Source organism: Lissotriton vulgaris, chromosome 1_1 (assembly GCF_964263255.1).
Source record: "Lissotriton vulgaris chromosome 1_1, aLisVul1.2, whole genome shotgun sequence".
Classification (NCBI taxonomy): domain Eukaryota; kingdom Metazoa; phylum Chordata; class Amphibia; order Caudata; family Salamandridae; genus Lissotriton; species Lissotriton vulgaris.
Window position 1 is genome coordinate 1,707,964,003 of NC_141685.1, and position 27,125 is coordinate 1,707,991,127.

The 27,125-nt window shown below is 42.5% G+C and overlaps 1 protein-coding gene across 1 annotated transcript in view; it reads left to right on the forward strand.

Moving 5' to 3' along the window:
• Positions 1-27,125, forward strand: part of TAF3 (TATA-box binding protein associated factor 3) — a 650,271-nt gene that overhangs the window by 599,259 nt on the left and 23,887 nt on the right. Inside the window, exon 5 of the mRNA XM_086918964.1 lies at positions 19,068-19,368. Coding sequence (XP_086775090.1) covers positions 19,068-19,368 — 301 coding nt within the window. The remainder of the gene's footprint in view (positions 1-19,067; positions 19,369-27,125) is intronic.

Here is a 27,125-nt window from a genome sequence, read left to right on the forward strand (position 1 = left end):
AGACTTTAATCTTGTTTTGACCTACCTCATGTGCGCTCCCTTTGAGCCACTTCTCAATTGTCCCTTACGTCTTCTGAATTTGAAAACTGCCTTCCTGCTTACTATCACCTCGGCCAGGAGGGTGAAGTAGCTTCAGGCTCTTTCTTATAAGCCTCCTTTTCTGTCGGTTCATCAGGACAAGATTGTGTTTTGCACTTGTCCTTCCTTCTTGCCAAAGGTTGTCACTGCCTTCCACATCGGGCAGACTATCACTTTGCCCACTTTCTTTACGCCTCCGCATCCTTCCAGAAAGGAAGAGAGGCTCCACCGTCTGGACCCAAAACGTACGCTCTCCTTTTACCTTAATCGCACACAAGCATTCTGGGTGGATGACCAGCTCTTTGTTGGCTACGCAGGCGCCAAGAAAGGCAGGGCTGTTCACAAGAGACTATCTACCACTGGGTCGTCTTGTGTATCAAGGCCTATTATTCTACGGCTGAAAAGGAACCTCCGGTGGGGCTGTACCCCCATTCTACCAGGGCAACAGCAGCCACTACTGCATTGGTACATGGTGTCCCCCTGCAGGACATCTGTCAGGCTGCCTCGTGGGCTTCACTGCACACCTTTACTAAGCTTTATTGCCTTGACAGTCAGGTTCCGTGGGACGTTTTATTTGGCCGTTCTGTTCTCCGTGACTTTATGGTGTAATCTTATTCGCAGACCCACCACCGGGGTTGATATTGCTGGGGTATCTATTCTAAGTTAAGGAATCTATCACTAACGTGTCTCTTTCAGATGCACAAGTTACTACTTGTGTAACGCTATATCTGTAAGAGACATTAGTTTAGTTAGTGATAGATTCCTTACAGCCCCACCCATCGTCCCCGTTCTGGGAGCTGATTACTGAGGTTAAGTTCATCCTTTCGGGCCCTAGTTTCTATGTACCAGTGGTCAGTTTCTTTATGGCTGTGCGTTCCTGTAGCGGAAAGTTGTGTACAGAACTGACGTCAGCGCGCGTCTAAGTAGCTACAGTAACGTCATCTCTGCGAATACGACGCCAACGACACACGCAGAGCCGTACGACGACGCCTATCGGCGCGCAGGGGTACTGCTGACGAAAGCTTTCTGGATCCAGTCTGACGCCTGGGGATATTCTAAGGTAAGGAATCTATCACTAACTAATGTCTCTTACAGATATATCGTTACATAATTAGTAACTTGTGCATTATTACCAAAGTGAAATGGAACGGCCTAGAGTAATTACTGGATAGTGCCGCTCAAATTTTACTTTACAGTCCCCATTCTACAACTTAGATATTTTCTCACTGCACCTTTTAACACCTTGGCTGCTAGGCGTTTTCCCCCCTTGTGCTGAAAATTGCCATTTTGCTGGTGTCATGACGAGCTCAGCTCGTCATCAGCACAGCTCAACTGTGCATCATGACGAAAGTAAACAAGAAACAAGTAGCGCTGACCTGCGGCCGCCGCCTTAATGGTCTCCTGCTCCTCTCGACTACGGAAGTCCATGCACAGGCTCCCAGACTCTCCATCCAATCCAGACTCTGCTCTCATGCTATTATCAAGCATGAGAGCTGTGCTGGGATTGTTCTGAACGGGCTGGTTTGCTGCTCGCTCAGGCACAGGGGGTCTGTGCCATTTCTCACCCTGCTGTGGAACACAGCTGGGTTGGAGAAACCTAAGTGCGCATGACTGTTTGGTCATCCTAATACGGCCGGCTAAACCAACATGTGTGCTTAGCAGGGCCCATAGTGTTGACCAGGATGGCTGACCCTGCTCTTGAATCAGCCTAGCAACAAAAAATTAAATAATAATAAGCTGTTTTAGTAATTTATTTTGCCTTTTTTTACTGCTGATAAAGCAGTGGGGTGATGCTCCTCCGCCTTAGCGGATGAGCCACCGCTGGAAAAACGTCAAACCAGGACATCCACAGAGGAAATGATCAGCAACTGTTATGAGTGTATTGGTAGCATAAAGGAAAGTCTTTATCTTTCAGATAGGGAGGGGTGACCTTTTATTATTTGTGAGGACCGAATGGAGAATGCCAGTAGTTCTGATTCAAGAAGGAAAAGAAGGTACATAGGGCAACCTCCGATCTAGGATAAAATGTAGTTCCCCTCACAATTTATCTGCACCATTGGTAAAGCCACTTTACCTTCATGCTGAAATCCTCGCCCAGACCAAATCTATCCATTACTCAGAAAAGGTACCCCATTCCACTCTATAAAATACTTTTTTTAACATTGAGGGAGATGGCAAGCATATTATCCTCAAAGTCTTTGGATTTCCCTAACAAATGAGCGAGGACCCCCAGATGGTTCTTGGATGATGGTCCCAGGACAAAGCACGCTTGTGAGCAATGGTTTAGAGAAACCATTACCTTGCGCAGCCAGTGGACTAGGATTTGGGCCCCAATTTTGTTATCGACATTAAGGAGATCTAATTGTTCTTTCCCGTCTTAAGGTTGAGCATTGGAACTGCTTTGTTAGAAATGGCCTTAATGTCCCGGAACTCTCTGCTTGACTAACCTGATTGAAACACTAGCTTCTTCTCTTTTAATGTCCACACTTGACTCACCAAGGCTTTAGCGACTACATTGGTGTATAGTGTATTAAGTGCAAATTTCTCTGGTTCTACTTGGCGTCTGAGAAGCTGGTTGGAATGCTCTTAATATCAGACATCAAAGAAGGGATGTTCTAGTATAACTTGTGATGTTCTTCAGTGGCTTTCATTAGTAGACTTCTCTAGGCCACTCTGCATGCAACATAAAGCAATTTGTCCAAGGTGAGTGAGTGTGAGTGAGAGTGAAAAGGTGAGTTTTCCGTATAGTGAACACTGTGAGCTGGGTCATTTCCAGGCGCGTCAGTGACAGCTCGAGATAGGGTTACCACTTGGCTCCATGTCAGGAGACGGCTCATTTCCAGTCATAGGCTTTCATTTACCACAGCGGTGCATTCTGGGAGTTGTAGTCTTCGTTTAGTTCAATTGAACTATTTGGAAGGTCACTCTGGAAAGTAATGATTTGGAAAAAGGAAAGTTCAGGATATCATGTGAATGTATTGTGTGTGTGTCTGACTTGAGTACATGTATTTGTTAACTGGTTCAAATACCCCTTACTTCTAATACCACGTACACGTATAGGCTTTATATAGTAGTACTTATGTAGGGCACACCTCTCCGACAGCAACAGAACAAAGTCATGATGTATATCAGAGGCCTCTACCTGTACAACACAGCTGATCTTCAACGTACTTCATTATTCAGAAAGGGTACATTTTAGTATAGCGCTAGGGGTTAAGGCACCTGAAGCAGAAAGCAACACGTTTACTCGAAGTGTATAAATGTATGAAAATTGTAAGTAGCTCAGTTGGTTAATACACCTAGAGGGTGCATCTATATTTAAATCTTTTTGTCAAAGCTTTATTTTAAATCGTAATAAAGTAGCTTAAAGGGTTAACCGGGATATGAATGGCTGTGTCCTTGCGAGGTTTCTCAGTGGGTTAGTGCATTTGTTTCAGAAATCCTTCCAGCCTGTGAAGCATACATTTATTTAAGGCACACATTTGCATCGCTGCAGGTTTTAACTAAATGTGCCGTTCTTCTGGGTTAAGACCGTTGAGTCTGGTAACATTTAACATTATTTATTAGATGTCAACCAACAATCTATGTGGTACTGTGTACTATACTAAATGCGATTATTGGTATATTTGCGTACACCTGCTAACATACATGCACAGGCGTAGGGGCAGGCACCTTTGTGTATTTCTTTCCCCTGATGGGATGCCATTCTGGGGGTGCTGTGTCCGGCTGGGACCCCTCTGGCTGCCACAGTCCGGGCACAGCTCTGACAAGAGGATATCATGAATGTCTGTGCATCAGCACGGACGGGGCAAAAATCAGAGCCTTGAAAGCCCCCCACCCTTATGCAGGCAGCATGTTGGTGCGGTAGGCACTGACTGTGCATAGGCGCCACTCCTGCACCAGTAATGCTGTTGCTCTGAACCTTTCCCTCTCTGAGACCCAAGAGCGCCAAGAAGCACAGGGACAATAGGCCAGGCACTAGCGGCGGAGCCACCAATGGTGCTAGTGGTGCAAGGAACTTAGACGGTAAGAATGCATTTCCATGAGAGATGTGCAGCTCTGCAGGCCTCCACTGCGTCTCCAGACACAGCTCTGCGGGCCATGGCTGCTTCTGAAGATACAGCTCTGCAGGCCACCGCTGCTTCTCCAGACACAGCTCTGCGGGCCACCGCTGCTTCTCCAGACACAGCTCTGCGGGCCATCACTGCTTGTCCAGACACAGCTCTGCAGGCCACCACTGTTTCTCCAGACACAGCTCTGCAGGCCACCACTGCTTCTCCAGACACAGCTCTGCAGGCCTCCACTGCTTCTCCAGACACAGCTCTGCAGGCCACCGCTGCTTTTCCAGACACGATTCTGCAGGCCACCGCTGCTTCTCCAGACACAGCTCTGCAGGCCACCGCTGCTTCTCCAGACACAGCTCTGCAGGCCTCCACTGCTTCTCCAGACACAGCTCTGCGGGCCACCGCTGCTTCTCGAGACACAGCTCTGCGGGCCACAGCTGCTTTGAAGAACCGGGTTTTAGAACCCAGCGGCGCCAGGGATAACGCCCGATGTCTTCGGATTCCCCTGCCTCGGCAAACAGAGGCGCACGGGACACTTCTTGATGACGTCAAAGACCACATTTATTGGCTGCAACCAGGAACAGAGGTCTACGAAGCACAACACGGGTGGTTCGTTAGAGACTGCACAATTTCAATGAGCGGAGCATCGTCTTTTATACCAAAAATCACATTCCTGGCTAGTATCAATTACATACAAACTGACCAATGAAACAGTGACATTTCAAACATATCGCATGACGACAATCCCACTTTCCGTTGTCCAGCCCACCAGAAATGACCAAGCACATTCCAATATCCTGTTCGATCAGCCCGGACAAACCCATCATAAAGCCTTCAACCCAAATCAGTGATTAAGCCATAAAGGAAGGAACAGAAACAGATGAGAAGCAATATAGAACGGTGGGTGCAGTGTACCATAAACTCAGCAATGTCCTGCTCTTTGATCTTTATCTGACCAGCTGCTTAACAGGGAACTGGCTCAGCGAGGTCAGCCTTGGGCAAGGGAGTCAGTTCGGCCAGGTCACACAAAAGTCAGCTAAGGTGTACGTGTCCCAAGGACTCGTTTGGCCATAGTCATCGGCCTATGTGAGGGCAACCACACAAAATGGCTGCCGCACACAAAATGGAACCCGAGGGTTCAAACGAAATCCCTGAATACGTAGTGTTCTCATTGATCGGTTATTACGAAAACACTCGTACACACCGCACTCGTGATTTGCGGTCCGCTGATACCAAAATCGTCTATATCTGACTACCTTTATTGAACGGGTTCAGAATCTATGAACCACAGACCCTCGAACCACGGAGTCACAGCTTCTCCAGACACAGCTCTGCAGGCCTCCACTGCTTCTGCAGACACAGCTCTGCGGGCCACCGCTGCTTCTGCAGACACAGCTCTGCGGTCCACCGCTGCTTCTGCAGACACAGCTCTGCAGGGCACCGCTGCTTCTCCAGACACAGCTCTGCGGGCCACCGCTGCTTCTCCAGACACAGCTCTGCTTCTTTGCGACCCATTGGGAAAGGCTACAATCACAGGGATGGTGGCCTGCTGGGGTCAGCAATCCAGGCTCGTTGTGTGTGTGGCTTGCTGTGTGTGTGTGTGTGTGTGTGTGTGTGTGGCTCGCTGTGTGTGTGTGGCTCGCTGTGTGTGTGTGTGGGGCTCTGTGTGTGTGTGTGTGTGTGTGTGTGTGTGTGTGTGTGTGTGTGTGTGTGTGTGTGTGTGTGTGTGTGTGTGTGTGTGTGTGTGTGTGTGTGTGTGTGTGTGTGTGTGTGTGTGTGTGTGTGTGTGTGTGTGTGTGTGTGTGTGTGTGTGTGTGTGTGTGGCTTGGGGTGTGTGTGTGTGGCGGGCTCTGTGTGTGTCTGTGTGTAGGGCTCTGTGTGTGTGTGTGGGGGGGCTCTGTGTGTGTGTGGGGCTCTGTGTGTGTGTGGCTCTGTGTCCGCGAATACTCTCTACTACTCTCTAATGCTCACCTATTGCCACTGTAAATGACAATACCATTTATTTATGTTTAAAAAAAAAAGTCATGAGCAATGCCAATAGCTCTACCTTTAATAATGCCGAGACCATTGCATTGTACATGCTTGTTATCCAGATGTGTTCGTCTTTGTCTCTGGGTGCTCTCTTTGCTTGTTTGGGTCAGAAGGGGGGACCTTGCCTGTGCAATCTGTTGCTGGAGTTTGATGCAATAAATAATTAGTACTTTATTAGCTCATAAAAACATGCAATGCAGTCTGAACAATTTCCGAACAAATTGCAATGAACCATGGTTTTGCTCCTAAAACTTTAGTTCCTAAAGATGTCCATGGATCGTTAACTCCCTTGAACAAGGTAGCTTAGCTTGCACGTAAACATACGGTATGTCAAAGATGCCCAAGTATATATAATTAAGAACATCTGCCTTGTTTTGAATTCGTTATATGTGATTATACAGAAGTACCAGTGTTTTAAATGGGCCGCGTACTATCAGGTACTCAGCACCTGCACTTGTTAAATTTGGTAAGGATAGTATCAGCACTTCTCTAATCCTTTAGTGCGCAATAGCACATAATGTCATTCACACCAAGAAGACATTGTGGTTAATGTGAGAAATAATGGCTTTACATAATTTCCAAATCTTTTTATTGTTTTAGTAATTCGATTTGCCCAACTAACATTGCTGTTTATTACACCACATGCAATATCACGGTTCGGTTGTTATTTTAGCAGCCATTTATGAGTGCTTAGTTAGCATCATTAAAAATGGTAAGTATGATGCTGTTGCATACATGGTCAGGCAGTCGAAGTCATCACAAATCTCTTTCCTAGTAGCATATGTGATGTCAAAATGTAATACTTAACTGTTCGAGCATGTGCAATGGAATAATTCGCATTACTAAGAATGTAGTGTGTGGTTTATTTGCAAAATATCTTTAATGCCAAGTAAAGATTGTATACGCAGTTCACCAATCCAAATATTTTTATAAATGTTAAAAACTAGAAGTTAACCATAGTGCATTGCATTTTGTTTTGTCTTTTTTCAGACTGCATTGCCAGCAACTATTGTGTCATCAAGGTCATTGAACCTGTGTTTAAGTTCTTTGTGCGGTACTTTGGTCCATAGTGATTGCCTGTTTTTGTTGGAACCTGCTATACTTGTTACTGTGTGTATAGGTAACTGATCAAGCAAATATAATATAAATGTCAGCTCAACATAACTGGAAAAACCGTGCTGGAAACTATGGTTATTCAAATTATTTCAAGTGTGCATTTCACATACTCCTCCCAAACTCTGATTACTACCCATTGGTGCAAAGGAGTTTCTGTATGTGGGTTTTCACGTTAAGATTAGGAATTTTGTAGAAAAATTTATAGCCAGCACCCATCCAGTTTCAAAGTTTTAAGGAAAATTAAAAGAAAAATTCTGAAAATCAAATTGTATACAGAGCAGTTCACTTGTGACTTCATCCTTCTTAATGTTTTTTTCATACAACTTTCCATCTCCTTCCTAGAGTTCCTTAGGAATATGAAATTAAACGTTTTATATTTTCACAAATTTAGCAAGTGTGATGGATCAGCCTTTCGGAGCACAGGCCGTAAAATTCTGGAATTCGAAGCAAATATTCATCAGGAGACAGGTGATACACCAGGAGACAGGAATACAACTGTCCATCTCCTTCCTAGAGATCCTCAAGAATATGTAGCGTAGTTCCTGTATTCCCAATAGGCTCTGCGCATTGGAATAATATATCCTATAGATTTGACGTAGGACTTGGGTTCTATCGAATATATTAGACTTAATTGTGAGTGCCAGCTAGCTCAGAGGTCACTAGAAACGTTCTTGAATACACAAGAAGGGATTAGTTTCTGACAACCGCATAAACATGACAACTTTGTTTCCCCAAAACTGATCTTCAGAGTCGTGGAAACAATAGATAGATATTTTACTCAGTCAATCGGGCATGCTTCGCTTCATCAGAGATGCACAGAAATAGAGCGACAGGCGTTTTCAACAAAAAGGGTTTATTGAACAGTCTTCTTTCTCAAGCAAGTAAAGTGAACTGCTACAATCGTAATACTGGTTGCAAAGTATAATGCGTTCAGTAAGTAGAGTATTATAAAATAATACTGTAAAAGCATTGCATGGTTCCTAGACCATAGATAAATACATACATAAATAACAAAGGCTAAAAAGTACTCAACTGGTATTTCTAAAATACGCCTACCCCATTGTACCCTAACCTAAGTCTAGTATGAGGGAAGAAGTAAGTGAGGTGTAGCCTAGGTTTAGTTTGGCTTTGCCAAGAATCCATCCAAGATTTCTCTTAGGGTCTAATCAGCTCCGTACCTTGGTTTTAGAATGAAGGAGGTCTGGAATCTCTGTCTCGGGACTCGATTTCCCAACACCCCGCGAGGGGAGCTTGGAAACACTGAAGCTGGATTCTCACCGGGAGAAATGCAGCCTCTTGAGCAGTGCGTCAGCTGAAGGGTCGGCTTCCTTCGGCACTTACTGTAGCGAGCTGCGTCGTGCAAGTAGATAGTCGAGCTGCTCTGAACCACTGTGTGTTTGCTAGGGCAAGTGTAGGCATATTTATACCTTGAAGGTGCCTAGTTTTACGTAAAGTCGGACATAATAATGTCATCCAAGAACCCCAAGGGAATGGTAGTTCTTTGAAAACTCCAGGTTTTCTAGGACAAATCAATATTCAAGCAAGGGGATGTCCCTGACTGCTGAAGCTGAGTTTTCCAAGAAATTGTTGTGGCTTTTTGAAACTCGTGGAAGTAGCCATGATTGTATTTGGATTATGTCTAAATATGGGTATGATTTCTATGTCTATATAAGGGCAATGTGAATTATACCTATATAAGGGCATGAATCGGTAAATTACGCTTGGATTCTAAAATGCTACACAACACCCACTCCACTTTATTATGTTCGATATTACCAAATTCTAAGCATTTTGTAAACCTATCTAAAGCATGATGTGAAAACATCCCTCCCAAAATACATAAAATGCATTTGAAATGGTTGTACACGAAAGTGAGCATTTGTGCTGTACGCATTTAAAAAAGCAATATTTTCATTCAAAGCATGTAGTATGACATTGGAAAATGCTTATCTGAATGACTCATGAAATAAAATGTATAAAATGGCTCTGAAATACAGAAGAAAAGTCGAGAACATTCCATGACAGAATATATAAACTGTTTAGGTTGTGGACAAGGTCAAATATTGTCACTTGGAAGTGTTTCAAAGAATTCTTGTTCTCTAAGAATAGTTCTACTTTAAGCAGATTACTTTGTTCCCCAAAAAAATTCCATTTTGGAAAAAGTAAAATTGCAGAAAATAGAGTTTTTAAGTTGGAAGTTTTGTTTTGAAAAGTGAAGGTCGAATACACAGTCCGATAGAACACTGTGTGCTAACTTGAAAAGTCATTCTTGTTGTTTGGAGAAAACATTAAATCCTCTAAGCTGGCAAAGAAATAGTCTACCACAGTAGGTGAAAGTTGGACCACTTCATTAAGTAGACCGTTAGCACAAAAATGTGAAGCATCGCTGTCCGCGTTAGCCGCGTTAGCAGTGTTCGGAGGACATGGAGATGGTACCTGTGTGCCTGTCGATCCACGTATCTCACCGTCAGCAGTTTGCGTGAGATCTCAATCAATGCCATCATCATGATTGGTAGCCGCTGGGGACAACACGATGGGCTGTTACTGAATCAAGCAAGGGATCAACATCCGTTGGCAGTGCTGTTGGAAGTGTTAGACAGATGTCCAACACGCATTCTTCTCCACATAGCCGGCATCGTAGAACAGATAAGACGCAATTTTGCCAGATTGGTCGGAATGATAGGAACCAAGTGGTATTCAGGTCTCTTAACCAAGCCAGGCCCAGGATCTGTATCATGCGCTTACAACACATCATTGCCAAGAGAGTGTTCTCTATGGTAATCTGGGTGTTGCTGATGACCGGACTTGCCATATCGGAGCAGAAGGAACAAGAATAGTATTCCTGCTACGAGTCCCGAACACAGAGTGCACGAAGTTTGGAAAAATGCAGAGGACTGCTTCAAATGGTGCTAACAGTCCCGAAAAAAACTGTCTTAAATACATGTACAATACAACTGGTATCAGACATGTTTAAGATACGACCTAACATTTACATCTTCGAAATGTACGGGGCAGTTTGTGGATAAAAGGGCATGTATCTGCAGAGGACCTTGCAACTTGTAGTGGCACAGTTTTTTGTAAAAGAATGGCTTTCAGTCTGCTTAAAGTACCAATTCGCATTAAAGAGAGGTTCAGTGAAGGCCATAACGGCGACTCCCCGTCTGTCTTAGCTTTAGGAAACAATACTTGCATACAACAAGTGAACCCTGGCTGACACAGTTACGAGATAGGCTATGCCTGGCATCATTACACAACAGCTGTGATCATTCAACATTATATAGCTCCCGTTTGAAAGCTGCCTAAAAATTGAATCTATCACTGCTGCTGGAGAGCCTTGCAGGTGGCAGGATAAGTTGTTTGAAAAACCTTCACAGGCTCCATGTAAATTAATACCCAGACATTAAAGTGTACCACTTAGTGCGCTTTTTCATTGTGTACCACTAAGAAATACTTCTGTTCGAGGCATATGAGCTGCAGATTACACACTATGCATAGATGGCCACCTAGTGTTGGGCCCTGATGTTTGCAGTTTGTTTTGTTGTAGAAAAGTCTTTGGAAGTCACGGGATAGGTGACTCCTCCTTCGGATGATACTGCGCATGGGCATCGGCTCCATCCCCAGATTGTTTTTCACCATTAGGGAAGTGATGGAGCTGTACAAGAGGTAGTGATGTCCATGTGATTTTTATCTAATTAAGATAATACTGCAACGGCATCAAAGAACCCCAAGGGAATGGTAGTTTTTTGAAAACTCCATGATTTCTAGGACAAAGCAATCTTCAAGCAATGGGATGTCCCGGACTACTGAGTTTTCCAAGAAATCGTTGTGGCTTTTTGGAACTAGTGGAAGTAGCCATGCCTGTATTTGGACTGGATGAGTTATGTCTAAGTATGGGTATGATTTCTATGTCTATATAAGGGCAATGTGAATTATACCTATATAATGGCATGAATCGGTAAATAACCCTTGGATTTTAAAATGCTACACAACAAGCCGTTCACTTGTGACTTCATCCTTCATGTTTTTTTCATACAACTGTCCATCTCCTTCCTAGAGATCCTTAAGAATATGAAATTAAACGTTTTATATTTTCACAAATTTTGCAAGTGTGATGGATCAGCCTTTCAGAGCACAGGCTGTAAAATTCTGGAATTCGAAGCACATATTCACCAGGAGACAGGTGATCACATGAAGATTGCCCTTTTCTGCAGGCGGTCTGTCCTCACCCAAAGACTCACAAGGATTTGATGTTTCTAGCAAATTAAGGCCATTACGTGGTATTTATGCAGGGTATATCTCAATTCATTTAAGAAGTTACATGCAGCATTTTCTCACCATTTGCACTAACAGTGAGTATTCTTCCAGGATTGATTTTAGGCACAATATGCACATGGTTAAACTGTAACTCCGCAAATTTAAAACTGATTTGTTTTGCTAAGAAAGAGCGTGAAAACGTGATTTCTGTGATTCAAAGAATTACAAGTATACAAAACCATATGAATATGAAACGGTCCATTTTTGGGACACAAACTATTCAGGTTATTTGAGTAAGTCTTGCATGATGTTCTTGAACCTTCCTCTTAACTGAGTACTCGCACCTCCGATTACAGATTTCTCTACTTTCAGCAGTCGCTTGTCTGAAAATCTTTCTCCAGAACTTTAATATCTATGGGAATCATCTGCAATTGATGAGCTCTTAAACTGGGGTAGCAAATTGTTTGCAGGTGAATAATGCACTATTCGTTTTGGCTGTCTTTTCCCTAAATTTATATATTTTTTAAATAAGTCCAACTTTTAATAGCTTAATTAGCTTTCAGTTAATGTTGCATGTGCATCCAGTTGTCTGAGGCTGTCAGAGATACTAGGTGTTCCAGAATCACTATTGAAAGGAAAAAATCATTTAGGACGTATTTGCATAGCCTTTAATGTAAGATTGTAAAAACGTGGCACTCCCTGGACATGTTCAGAGGGCAAAGTAATCATTAGCATTCCAAGTCACTGACTTGATGCTCTTGCTAATATTCGCCACACCATAAGAGAGGTCCAGCTGCTGCATTGTATTAAAGGCACAGGTTAATTTTTAAAAGTATATGTTTAATTGTATTTATATAGCGCTTACTACCCCTGACGAAGCGTCGAAGCGATTTTCAGAGTAGCACACTACTCCGAAAACCAAAAAGGATTGATGGGGAATTAGTATAGTGAAATTTGTGTTAATTTGAGCGATGCACATGTGGTTCGATTAGATGGATTGAAAAGGATAATGAGGGGATCGAAGAGGGAAAAGTCTTATAACTATATTCTAAGGAATCCCACAACGGTATTTCTTGATCTCCTGCACCAAGGAGCAGGATATTAGAAGTGTCCTCCTGGCACATAAATAACCTTGAAACTGGTCCATATCATAGTGCACTTCTGGAAAAGAATAGACCTCCCACCAAGAGAGACTCGCTTTATAGTACCTATGAACTCCCCCCATTTTGGGCCATCTTATTCAGGAAACACTGAGCAGCTGAGGTTAATTTATGGAATAATCTTGATATGCATGTAATTTACTCACAAGCCTTCACTACTTCCATCTTGTGAGCCTGCTTCAGTCGTCTAGTAAATGTCATTCTTTTGTCCCTGAGAAGAGCATCTTCCTGTCCAGGACAACATTCCACCTACTTATTCCATCCTTGAACTGTACGCAAGAGTTCTTCAAGCGCTAGAACATTGATATGTCAATTCTTCATGGTTCCAAAAACCCAATACTTCACCCCAAGTTTAAACGAGCATTGGCATAGCCAATAGGTCTCGCCTTTGGGATCTTATAAGTCTTTAGCCATGCAGCAAATTATCCTGTGTGATGTGCCACCAGGGATTGAAGGGCCACACAACTGCTGCAGACTGTGTACACTTTATAAGTATCAGCCCATGTGCAAATGGTCTGATTTACTTATGAATTTTGAGGCAGGTTGTACTTGTAGCATCAGACACTCAGTGTCAGGAAGTGGCAATGATATCATCCTAAGACCTCCACTGTGAGGAACTGGCAAGCATGACATCTACTATCAAAAAGTAGTTCAGCTAATGTATCCCAGACACTCATTGTCAGCAGATAGAACTTTAAACACCAAAGCATTCACATTCAAATAGTACCACTTGTAATAGCCCCAGATACTCGTTGTAGTAAGTTGAAAGCATAGCACCCAACATCTTCCACTGCTAGAAACGGGTACTTGTAACATCATATGACACTTGCTGCCCAACTGTCCGAAAATGACATTTTAATATTGAGATACTAAAAGCCAGAGAAAGGCTCTTGTAGCAGTGCAAGGAACCTTGCCAGTCAGTGGTAATGATAACACCAGAAGAAATCCATTTTTAGAAAGCACCATGTAACAACACCCTAACACAGAGTAACATCTAAAACCAGAGACATCCAATGTTGGAAATGGGCACTGGAAACATCATCAATATCAAATTTTGGAAAATTGCATGCACAGCAGCTCAAGGCACCGAGTTCTTAACATGCATTAAATTACAGAAAGTCTCATTCATGGCATCTTATCACAAAAAATGACACTTATATCACCTCCAAAGCACTCACTGTGACAAAGCAAAATGTGAAAAGAATGCTGTAAGCCAATACATCTGTACCAAAAGAGACCCTGAATAGCGAAGTACGTGGAGCAACTATTGTGAATCTATGCAACCTTAAATCAATGCATGACTTTGTGCCGTTTTTTTGTGGCACACCAGTAGAAACACAGTGTTGGTGAGGGAGGAGCCTGGGTGCGTATGGGTGCACAGGAGGAGGATGGGCAAAAAAAGACAGTGCGGGTGAATGAATCACCTGGATCACCCCATGACGGAAACAAAGCACAGAGCTCAGAGAGGGCAGATCTAGATGTTTGTCAGGAGACAGATGACGAACATCAGAGGGATGCATGTGGACAGGACAGAGAGTAGCGGGAGACAATCAAAGGTAGAGGGAGAAGGGCAAAACAAGCAGAAAGAAAATATATACTTAGAGGCAGTCTCAGACTGGAGAGATGCTTAGAAAAAGACAGACATAGAAGATAGAAAGGGATAAGTGGGAGGAGAACAAGACAATGGATGAGATATAGGTTCTACTGATGGAAAGGAAATATGAAAATGTGCGTGTGAGTGAAGAGTGAAAATGTGAAGAGAGGATACACACAAGCAGGGGTAGAGAGAGCTGGGTTAAATGGGAAAGAGCAGAGGGCAGAGACAAGGAGAGGACATGCATGTGGTGAGTGAGAAAGATGGATACAGAGTGAGGCAGAGAGCGAGACAGGAAGGTGTAGAGAGAGGAGCAGAGGAAGAGAGACAGGAAGCGGTGTGGGATCTGGAGGCGGAAAACGCAAGAGGCTGGTAAGGCGGGACAGATGCTGCTAGTCGCCCTGTGCTCGCAATATGCAGCCTTGTCTAGGGTTGTATGCAAAAGTGTGTAGTGCTAGCAGATCCTGATTAGGGTGCAAGTGATGCACGAGAATGATGTGGAGCATGGGCGGTACATCAAAATCTGCCTGCGCTTCTGTATGGCAAAAACACTTTCATCTTGTTAATCAACAAAAACACACTTAATGAGCATCACAAAACCCACCCTTCAAAACTATTATAAAATGCTGCAAGTAGAGTGAACCTGACCCGAAGGTCTTGTAGCACTTTGATAGAGCACTGGGTACATGAAAAATGGTCATATACATCGTCTACAACCTACGTGCCTCATGTTACCTGGTAATTTGCATATCAGACGCTGACTTCTGCGTGGTGAAAATACTATGGGCCTGTTAGTCAATTTAAACTATTCCGCTGGTAAACCTATGCAGCAGACTCGGCTCAAAATCATGTGCAACAGTCTTGTAGAAGACTCATGGCATTGGCGCGATCAAGAATATTTGCCTAGCATCACAAGCTGTGATTTACCCAACACAGCAAGGTTGGCATTTGGATTTTCAGTTTTTTTCTTTTCTTGCCAAATAAACTCAAAGGTATTGGAGCGCTGTACGTGCCCAAAGGTTCCATTACCCAAAGAGACAATCTACCCCCGAAGCGGACTGGAAGCGGGGGGGAACACAAATGCCCACACTGGTAATGCACCACCAGGCCAATGGTTCCATTGGGCAACACAGGGACGCAGATGTATGAGCCGCCTGCCAAAAATGATACACGGACCAGTGCTGACGGTCCGAAAACTGTAGGACACTCCGATTTCCCACCTTACAGTCTTGACCAACAGCGCTGCGTATTTGCGCTCCACAACACCAGGAGACCAAAGAAGCCGGCCAAATGGGTGCCAGACCCGATATGACGCGCTCAAATCCCTCTGCTGCTGGCCACCATCGAAAATAGTAACTAGCATTTCCGCTGACAAACCGATACATCTGTGCTGTGCTCACTGCTACTGCGCTGATTAGAGGCGCCTGGAAATGGAACATGGCATTTTGCTGAGGAAATGAAAGTAAAGTTATGCTTGTATGTGTGCTGAAATCTGGAGCGCGGGCACCCCTGTTATATAGCATGATCCAGTCTACTTGCTAATTTGGACAAAGCAGACAGATAAGGTTTGCTAACAGGGGACACACACACACACAGCGTTTCCCTTATGGGAGCGAGAAGCGGCACCATCTGTTTTGAAGATAATTAAGAACAGATGGCGCTGCTGCTCGCTCCCACAAGGGAAATGCCAAACGTGCATGGATTGCAATAGAAACCAATGCAAAACATGCACACTGTTAACCAAAAGTACTGACCGATGGCTAACAGTCCCCTCCTAAGCAGCGCTTGCGCAGGCTAGACCTAAAAAGGAAGGGAAGGAGTTAAATATTGTGGCTTTAAGAATTCTGAATTTTAGGTGTAGCAAAAGGTTTTCAGCATTACATTTTATTTAACGTTTTTCTAATCTTTTCATTAACAAGCTACTTTGTGGCCTAAAATTGGAGTGTGTGCATCAATGGCTCAATAACTACCATGGAAAGAAATGTGTTAACTGACTAATTACTTTTTCTTTAGTTATACACCGCATTACTTTTACTTCAAGACTCGGTAGAAATTCATCATCACTGAGAAACGGGCATAATTTAATGCTGGGTATCCAGTAGTATGAAGGGTTTCTCATATCCAGTGAAAATCGTATATGTCCTAAATTATCTTCGGAATGAAAATGAACTCTGACTCTTATCGCTTAGGTAAAACTATCAGTTTTGCGAAACAAAGAAAGTAGTAAGTAAACAAATGTAGATGTCATCCAGCTCTGCAGACTACTTTATATTTTATAAATTTTACACATAGATTTCATTGAAAATAGCTGCTTTTATTTGTATTTAATTTTTCCAACCAAAGACCAGACGACGTTTGTAAGGAGAAATTAAATAAAAATACAGGGCAACGGCTTTCAAGGCTTCAAATCCTATGCAAAATGTTAATTTACAAAACGGATTCTCTCAACTGCCGTAACTGTCAATGTTTGGTCTTCATAGCCTGATACATCAAGAGTGCAAATTATTGTCAGAATAACTTAGTTAGTTCGCCGTGAGGAAGTTAATGGCAATACAGAGAGCACCGAGCAGCATATAGCAACAAGATCCCTATTCTGGTTGCGATCACACTGTACATTTCTCATGCCAGGATTCCATGTTATGGGTCACAGGCCAAGAATTTTAGTAGTCCATTATCCTGTTGTTAATTACTACTCAGATATTCTGAACGTTCAGCTCCTTTCTCATTATAGGAACGGAGTGTGCGGGTTCTAACTGCCATGTCATAGAAACATCATATTTTTTTTACTGCCTATTGTTTTCACATCTTGTGGATTTCGTTTCAAATGTACTTTCAATTAATTGAACTCTGTGTTCCATATTGTACTTTTAGATATGTTTTCATTGCCGGTTTACGTTTTTGTTTTAGTTATTCCGTGTCACGTGCGGTTGCCATGTTGAATTGACTTACTCTACAGTAGATGAAGTAGACGCAATAGGTAGAGTCTGTCCAGTCGGGTAATTTACATTTCACCACAGAAGGCTGGCTTCTTGCTGAATTTCTGTGGTTCTTGTGATAGTTTTGCTTTTACGTGCAAGATCAGTTCCCTTGTTTTCATTATAAGATAAAATATGAGTGATTGTCAAGTCTTATTTATTGTGCTTCTCAGCTTAGACTGCTGCTGTAAAGCTACATATGCTTTACAATACACTTGCAAATGAGCATAAACCCATGAAATATTTTTCCTACAGTGAGTTTCATAAATAGGCTTACATTCTCCTATTTTCTTTTTTCCATCTAGCCGGAATGCATAATCTTGAACAGTCGCCCATGTCTTGTATCTGTGGTTCACTAAAGATAGTGCTCCTGCTCAGCATGAAATTAATTAATTTGTTCCTTCCAGATCATAAAAAAGGTTACATATTTTGTTTTGACTGTAGGTTTAATAGGAAATCATCTCATCTGCTTTATTTCTGGAAGGTAGTATAGTAGTTGGTTCTTTAATACCTTTCCCGTGAAGAAGAGTTTACCGTGTGCCTGTTCCTTCCTCTCTTAGTTCTTATGATTCCTTAATTGGAAAATATATGCCCAGGGCCTTTTCCTGATGGCTCTTTTTACAGAATGTCGACCTAATGCTCATAGCACTACTCAGTTGGCCCAGTTTTATCGTTTGAGAACCTGGATTGGATTGGATTCCGAATGTCCACCATGGATGGTTTGCACCACATAGTTCCATTTCGGGTGTTTCATTTCTAATGCTGGTTACTAATGTTGACCTCAAATGGATGAGTGGAAAGGCTTGCTGTTTATAGGGCCCATACCTGCAGCATTTATTGAACTGAAAGGATCTGTTTGACAGTTTTACTAGGGTCTTCAAGTCTTCCATAACTGAAAACTTCTCTGAACCTCAGGATCAAAGACATGCTTTTTACAAAAGTGTGAATACTATGCTAACTATCTGCTTCACCATGAATGCTGCATTTGCTCTTTTAGCTATTTCTCTTTCTGCATATGTTTGTCCAGGGCCACTTGACAGAATTAATCACTTGATGAACTAATACAAAAATTAAGAAAACAAAGATTTGATCTCGACCATGGTCTTACTATTGTCTGATATTTGCTATTTTATGTGTTTAGAATCTTGGATGTAGTAATTTGATTACATTTCAAACGATTTGCTTTTCAGCCTCCTCTTCCTGTACCTTTGTCTGCTGCTGTTGCTCTTCCTCCACCTCTACCAACTTCACCTCCACTACCTGCCATATTTCTAAAGTTGTGGTGCGATCAGGATATGTCACTGTACTTAAGGAATTCAGCATCACTATTAAAAGTAAAATGAGCGAAGAAAAGAGGGATTGAAAAAGACCATTTGTTGAACAGAAGTAGTAGCATAGATCTAGACTACAGCTTTGTCACATCAAAGTTAGTAACGCCAGCACACTAGTTCCCGGTAAAGTATTGGCACCTGGGTTGCAGGCTGTGATTCTTACGGCTATGCAGGAGTTGGCACTGAAGAAAATTGCACCTTTGTCCAGCCCAGCCCCGCCACCTTCTTACTCATCAATTGAGCTTAAACATTGGTTTGCAAATAGCAACGAAATAAAAATGTGCTCACACTTAGCAATTTGATCTCCCACTTTTTAGGCCCTTGCTTCTACAATCTGTTGAAGGCACATCGTGTCATATGATTTGGAATTTGGTTTAAAAACAAAGCTATATTGAACAAAATGTTTTGTTTTTCATAAAGAAAATGTTGACTTAATCGCCTTTAATTTTTTTCTCTTTTGGCAGAGTCATCAGCAAAGTGGTCTCTGCAACAGAGGCTAAATCCACAACTACTGTTAGTCTTGCCAAGACGCCTCCACTGCCACCCTCGCCAGCTCCTGCACCTGCACCAGTTCATGCAACGCCTCCTCTTCCTACACCTTTGCCTGTTGTTGTTGCTCTTCCACCACCTGCACCTCTGCCAACACCACCTCCACCACCTGCCATACTTCCTCCAGTTCTACCAGCATCCCCTGCCCAGCCGCCTTCTGGAAGCACGAGAATACCAGTCAGAAGTGTGGTTACTGAAACTGTCAGCACCTATGTGGTTCGTATATTTTCCAGATGTGTATACATTGAAGAAATGTAAATGCAAAGAACCTTGTCCTTCCCCAAATGTGAGACTATGTGTGAGGTTGTCTAAGTCGTGATTCTGAAGATTTGTAGATAAATGTATTGTGCTGTACTAAAGCTTCTCGCAATGTATGTTTGTAGACTTAGACTAATAGCTTACCTAATTGCACTTGGTAAGCTAAGTAAAACCCACAGTGATTGCTAGATGCAGGAGTGATTTTGCGAAATATGTGCCTTCTTAGCTCTATGCAATCTTCATTATAGACTTTCTTCAATTTCACAAATCTTCCTGGCTTTTTCTCACGTCCGTCCCTGTCTGTTGTCCTGTGGTTGTTTATTTATTATGCTAGGTCTCTTTTGACTTTCCTCCTTTTAATGTATATTTCGTGGTCATACTTTAAATATCCAAAGCCCGTTTTAAATGTTTCTTTTTCCAAGTCAATGTCTGAAAGCAACTTCTTCGCAATATATAATTGTATTATTGTTCTAAATCTGTAACAGATTTTGTCTTGTTAGTGCATTGTAAAAGGTCTTCTCATCATCCTCTACCCAATAACTGTTGATCACCCTCCCCTTTAACCAAACACTCTTTCCATCTCCACATTGCTTCATGAACATTTTAAAGACACATCCCTGCCTTGTAACTACGGATTCATTCTTCTTCTGGACCCTTTTGACTCGTGATCACGGTGACATGTAACAGCCCCTGCTGCCAGTTTTTGGAAACTTTATTGCATCCCTTCTGTAACCCATAGCTGGTACACATACTGCTGCAGCTTTATACTGTGATCAGGGCAAGGTCCGTGCTCCATAAACACCCCCAATAAAGTAAGAAAATAGTACAGTTCTAAACAATAAAATACATATTTATTTGTCACTGGTAGTGGTATCTCCTAAATTCTGAGTCTTCAAAAAAAAGAGCATTATCTAGAGGAAAATAACCCTTCCTCTGGGCATCTCCGTAACAGACATTCAGGCACTTTTAATGATATGTTCAGAGTCTATAGCTTCCTGCTGTAAGACTGAGCGATTCAGTTATCGACAAGAAGTAGGGTTATTGAGGATACTAGTTGTAGTCATTGCAGTTTCCTTGAACGATCCATAAAATATCTTCAGAATTTCTAAATCAAATACCTGGAATGGATATATGAGGGAAAAAATTGTATACAGGTGGGGGTTTAAAGCAAAAAATAATCCTTTTTTTTGGGCATTCATGTCTTCTCATTCAGACAGACAAAAACCGTCTGATTTTTTGTTAAATGAGCATTCTCACCAGAACGGATTATGTGGAAAACACTTGCCCCGCCTCAACTCACAAGACTATGATAGATGCAACCTCATTTGAGGACATGCTGGCCTTGTCTCCAGAACATTCTGAAATCAAGATACTATCACCTTTGTTGCTACAAGCACACACTGTTACCTGTTGTTGAACTGGCTGGTAGCAGCTTTGTGCAAAACAAAAATTCAGAACATAAAGTTAGTAGTACTGTGCCTCGAGCATGGTAGATTTCTATCTGTGCCATGTTATTTTCTAGGGCCCAGAGCATTAGTTTGTGACAAGCATTCACAGAGGATACAGCATTTGAATTGATGAATCATTGGAAAAGAAAAAATAATTTTGAGATAAAGGGACCTGTTGCTCTATAAAATTCTGTAAGTCGGCACATATTGCATCTTTCTAGAGGGTTGAATAAAATATTTGCGAGTATTTGTCCAAAAATTTGGCCTCATGGGCTGCTTAAATGCCTGGATACAGAGTCCCATTCAGTGCAACATAGTTGTATTTCATTGCCCTTCTGGCTTAGCATTATTATTATTTTTCACTATGGACACAAACTCGGGAGCTACAAATGTCTGTCTCTTGAGGTTGGGCACCTAAAAGCTAATAATAGTCTTAGGACGGTCCATCTCGAAATCAGTCACCAGGCACTACTTAAGAAACTTGTAGGTGCCCTTTAAGGCCTTTTTCGAGGGGTCCTCAGGAAGACACTGGTTACAGGGCAGTGTTGTATGCCAGTGAGGTCCAAAACCAATACTAGTTCACCAATAGTTGTTTTGATGAATGCTTATAACTCAAGATTTCCCATTGTAGAATACTCCTGTGGTACCAGCCTGGATCTGGAAACGTTTCCCGCAATGCTGCTGCGCATCACTAGGTGGCACTGCATGGCTCTGTGCTGGCTCAGTACCACCCAGGAAGAGACAGAGTGGTTCCGCATAAAAGTGTCACCTCTGGTCCATTCTTTTCTTTCTGTGCCTTTCGTTGAGGATCTGGAGCTACTTTCCTAAATTCGTTGTCCCTCCTGATGACTCATAAAAATGAACTACAGTGTGCGAGGTTATGATAACCACTTCTAAAACTACAGGTTTCAAAACATGCCGTGGCAATAGAAAACAGATGTCTGTCATGGACACCGCCTGAGGTACATCTCACTTGTTTAAGCTTAGGACACTTATTGAAGTTGTGCAATAAGTGTGCCCTCGTGCACCCGAAGTTGATCCAGAAACGATAATTGACGTGTACGTCATTGGAATCTACCCCCTACCAGATGTCACCAAGGGAGTTTCGACCTAGTTCACCTGGTTTGGTGGTACCCCTGAATATGAATATAAAAAAACTTTTTAGTGGCGTTTAGGCAAGATACTAATTTTAATTACGCTTGAGTAATTTTAATAATTCTTTGTTACTCTTTGGCTTGTGATGATCAATAATAACACGATTATGCCCGCTCACGTAATTAAGAGTAATTTAAAGGGGAAAAACGCTACTGCAAGAGCAAATTTAAACTATGCTGTGCTTTATTTTCTTGGTGCAGAATGCATCCTCATTCATTTTGGACGCTAGGGTGCATTTTGCGCTAAGGAACTGGTGCTAAATGCTGGGAGTTATTTGGGGTAAAATCCTAACACAAGTGCACATTTAGTGTGCGCTGGCGGCTGCTCCATGTTCTATTCGATTAATTGCTATTTCTTACCGTAAAATGCACCCTAGCGTCCAGTGTCTTTTTTTCCGCTAAGAAAATAACGCTAGATTCAAAATTACTTTTCCCATGTAATTCTATGGAATCCTGTGGAAGTTTTAGGTAATTCAGCGTGATTATGTTACACGGAATTAAGTGAGTTACGCCCACCCCTAGTGACATTGAGAAAACGATTAACACAGAATAGGTTCCTCCCCAATGTTATGTTATGTTATTTTTACTTATACCGCGCACAGCTGCCCCAGCGAAGGGGCGTCCTGGCGCTTTGACATGGTAAACACAACACCGATAAAAAACAGAAGGGCCACAGGAACAGCATGAGAGCTAAACAAATAAGAAGGTCTTGATGGCACGTCTAAACTGAAGAAGGTCCTCAATAGCCCGGATCTGACAGATATGTAAAGGAAATCCATGCTTCTGGTAGGAAGTAAACGAAATTCACACTTCTGTTAGCTAAGTGCAGTCATGAATAATGCACTGGAGCAAAGGCCTGAAGATGAAAGACTGGGTTCAAGACTTCTACTGCAGTTTTGCCTCAGACACACACAGCTAACTTTTACCACATCAAGGCCTAGAGATATATGGTCCCCAACCTAACGTAAATGAGTACATTGGTTAGAAACTGAAGGATACATATGATGGCATTCCAGACCTGACAGAATCATGTAGGAATGGGTAGATGGGGAGGTGGAATCGGGCAGTAATTGTATAAAGGCTGTATCTATAACTTAAATCGGAAAGTCTCTAGTTGTGGTGTTAAATACACATTTTCTGTGTCACACTTATTGAACAGTGGGATTTGTGCATGTGTAACGTAAGTTGATATTTAATAAATAAAACTAAAGGAAATAAAGCAAGTAAAACAAAAATGAATAGAAATACATCATAAATGAATGTAGATATGATCTGAAATAAAAATGTAATCCTAAATTTAGATCGATTTTTCTTTTTTAAAAAATCCTTTATAAAGTTTTGAACAATAGGGCGAGTGAGAAAAGAAAAACGCAAACAAGGGAGACCCCCCTTCATTCAATCAATCAATCAGTAAATTTATAAAGCGCACTACTTACCCGTGAGGGTCTCAAGGCGCTGAGGGGGGGGGGGGGTGCTACTACTGTACGAATAGCCAGGTCTTGAGTCTTCTGAAGGTTAACAGGTCTTGGGTCTGCCGTAGGGGGATGGGGAGGGTGTTCCTTCCAGGTCTTGGCGGCGAGGTGGGAGAACGATCTGCCGCCAGAGGTCACTCTTTGGATGCGGGAGACTGTGGCGAGGGCGGCGGAGCTGGCAGTTGGGGGTTTAGAAGCTGAGTCGTCTGTTAAGGTATCCTGGTCCGGTGTTGTGGAGTGCCTTGTGGGCATGGATGAGGAGCTTAAAGGTGATCCTCTTGTTGACGGGGAGCCAATGCAGGTCTCTTAGGTGGGGTGTGATGTGGCTTCGGCGAGGGATGTCTAGGAACAGGCGTGCAGAGGCGTTCTGAATGTGTTGAAGTTGTTTCAGGAGTTTGGCCGAGGCTACTATGTAGAGGGCTTTTCTTTAGTCCAACCTGCTGCTGACGAAGGCCTGTGTGACTGTTCTTCTTGTTTCGGTGGGGATCCACCTGTAGATCTTGCAGAGCATGCGGAGGGTGTTGAAGTAGAAGGGCAAGACAGCGTTGACCTGCTTTGTCATGGAGAGGGTAGAGTTGAGGATGAACCCTAGGTTGCGTGCGTGGTTGGTGGGTGTTGGAGCTGTTCCCAGTGCGGTCGGCCTCCAGGAGTCGTCCCAGGCTCAGGGGGTGGAGCCGAGAAGGAGGACTTTCATCTTGTCCGAGTTTAGCTTCAGTTGGCTGGTCTTCACCCACTTGGCGACGGCTTTCATTCCTTCGTGGAGGTTGGTTTTGGCGGTGTGGGGGTCCTTGGTGAGGGAGAGGATCAGCTGGGTGTCGTTGGCGTAGCAGATGATGTTGAGGTCTTGCAGTCGGGCAACATGGGCGAGTGGTGCCATGTAGATGTTGAACAGTGTTGACTTGAGGGATGAGCCCTTGTAGAATAGTTGTAGAATAGTAGGAAAAGTGGGGTGTTGGTTCACAAGTTCAAAAGTTACTCTTAAAGTAAGTCTTACTATGCAGCCAGATATGTTCAAACTTATACATCATTTCTATAACCACTGCAGTCAATGGCTCCATAGCATAGATATGCCATATCTTTGTCCACCACAGTGCCCGGCGAGGTGCAAGGGGGTCCTTCCAGGCATGGGCTATGGTTAACCTTGCTGTCAGGAGGAGAAAGTTAAGCAACTAGCCCCGAGGGGTTGTGTATTGGTAGGCAGAATCGAAAGTCGAAATTTTAACATACAACCCTTATTACGCCGAGAACAGCTATGTGTAATAAACCAAATGCTGAAAAAAAACTCTGAACACTCTTGTCTGCTACACGGAATCAAACAGCTCTTTGCAAAATTACTGTTTACATTTTTTTGTAATTGTCTCAAGTGAAAGGAAGACTAGCAAGTTGTTCAATGTGATCTAAGGTAAGGGTTCGTTTAAACGAGTTCAAGCCTTTTTTTATCTGCATTCCATACTTTTAAATTAATAGAACGTTTTCAGTGTTAGATGTGCATTAGAGATTTGGGCATCTGGGTTCATGTTTAATACCGTCGTGTTTTGCTAAATAAAAGCACCAGTGCCAACTGTTTTGCATGAAATTATGTTTAAATTGGTATGATTCACTTAAGGGTTTCCCTATTTAAAATATCGCCTGCAATGCGACTAAATGTCAACAGAGCCATCACAGCAATTTAGAAATGAAGTTAAAAACAGGCATGTGATTAAGGTCATTTTTAGATAAACGTGAAATCATTTTCACTGGCCTATTAAACCTGAATTAGAGATTTACCTGAATTGTGAGTGCCGACGTGTTTACCCTACCTTTCGTTTTTTCGTGTCCTTTTTCTGTAACTAGTAGAAATGTCATAAAGTCAGTGGAAAGTTACTGAGTAACTATGTTTTATGTACTTGATGTTATCAGTTGGTTTCATCGAAAACTTTAGCTAATAAGTAATATCTTGGTCGAATGGCACACTGTAAGACTTAATCGTTTCTGTTGGAGTGAGGTGTACTAGATGTGAATGCTTGTTCATGATGCATGCATGCTCTTCAATGTAACCCCATTTAATAGCATATGCATATAAAGCACTTTCCTAAACTAAACCTGCCGACCTTCATCTCTGCATCACAGCAAAAGTCCCATACCTCTACGAGCACTTCAATGTTTTACCCAAAGCCACTTTTCTCTAATGTGGAAAGGCACATGAAACCTACCAAAAACGAACAGCGATTTGGGAATAAAAATAGGTTTGATGGATAAATTTCGTAGCAGAGTTTAGAAATCGTGTACGTTAATTGGCATATGCAATCACCTTTTTATGCTTACAGTGCCTTGAATACAGTGGGCATTGTAAAAATGGTTCTTGTCTTGAACATGGTAAGTAAGATAAGTAATATAACGCATACAATAAAATGTAGTCTGAAAAATGATTTATACACAGAGGTGATTGTAGTAATGTGAAACATTTCAGGGCAGTGGAAGGGTAAATTGTTATTGATATGTGATTTAAATTAACATTTGTATTGTTCATGAACGCTTAATATTTGTAAGAGTGGTTACATTTATAGTAGGGTATGTTACTGATGATCACATCATATCGTTGTTTAAACATGTTGTGAACAGATTGAATTTCTCCACGTAATGGTGACTGAGTACCCTCTCCACCAAACGAAAGTTCTTGCCACTTCATTTACAGTATGGCTGGCATTCAGTATTTCGATGCTGGAGACTACTCTGTCTCCGCCGCCGACACGCCTCAGGTGGCCAACTGAGTAATGGCTGTCGAAGGTTTGCCATTTTTGCCTGCCTTATTTAGAGTGCGCAAACAAACGGTAAGTTTTCACTGTCTGTCACCGCCAGGTAATTCTGGCAGTAAGGGGCAGTGAAAACTGCAAAATGACCCCCATGCCATAGGGAGAAACTTCAATGGCATGCAGGATTTTGTTTAGGAAAATAAAATAGTTTGAGTACATTATCTATCAATGCATTTGCAGGAACTGCTATGACGGCTGTTCCTGGAAATGCAAGAGATTTCTTCTAGGATGGTAGGCAGCTCTAAATTTTGCGGGCGGAGTACCTTCGCAATAACAGGAGTAAAGTACTCCGCCATGGTGACAATACATAATCCGTCTGTCAAACTATACATAAGAAACTAAATCCAAAGGTAAAATATCTGATCGGGTCATATCTTGTTTTGGTATCCAACTTGTGCTCAATTACGCCGGTCCCAACTTGCACCTTGGTGCCGTGTACCACACATGATCAGTTAACCATGGTTGGCTCATAATACGTTTTGGTAAAATTTTTATTTTAAAATGTAAACATTTATTTTGCTGGTTTCCTTTATTGCATTTTCATTGTTTTGGTGTCATTTAATGTAGTAAAATATACTCTATTTTTTAAGGACTGTGATTATTACTGGAGGTGGGTAGTTACCCCCTCAACTAATCCTATACACCCCCTCCTCCCACCCCCCTCCCGCCACTGCCTTCCCCAGGGGATTAGCTACTCATTTTATACATTGGTTTCTTCTTACAGAAAGCATCTATGGTTCTTTCTCTGTGTGAAAAATTGGTTTACAGTGCTCCATGTGACCAATGTCTGTGCATATATCACTATGTGCCTAATGAATAGATTTTTAGGTCGAGGACCGTCGCACTGCA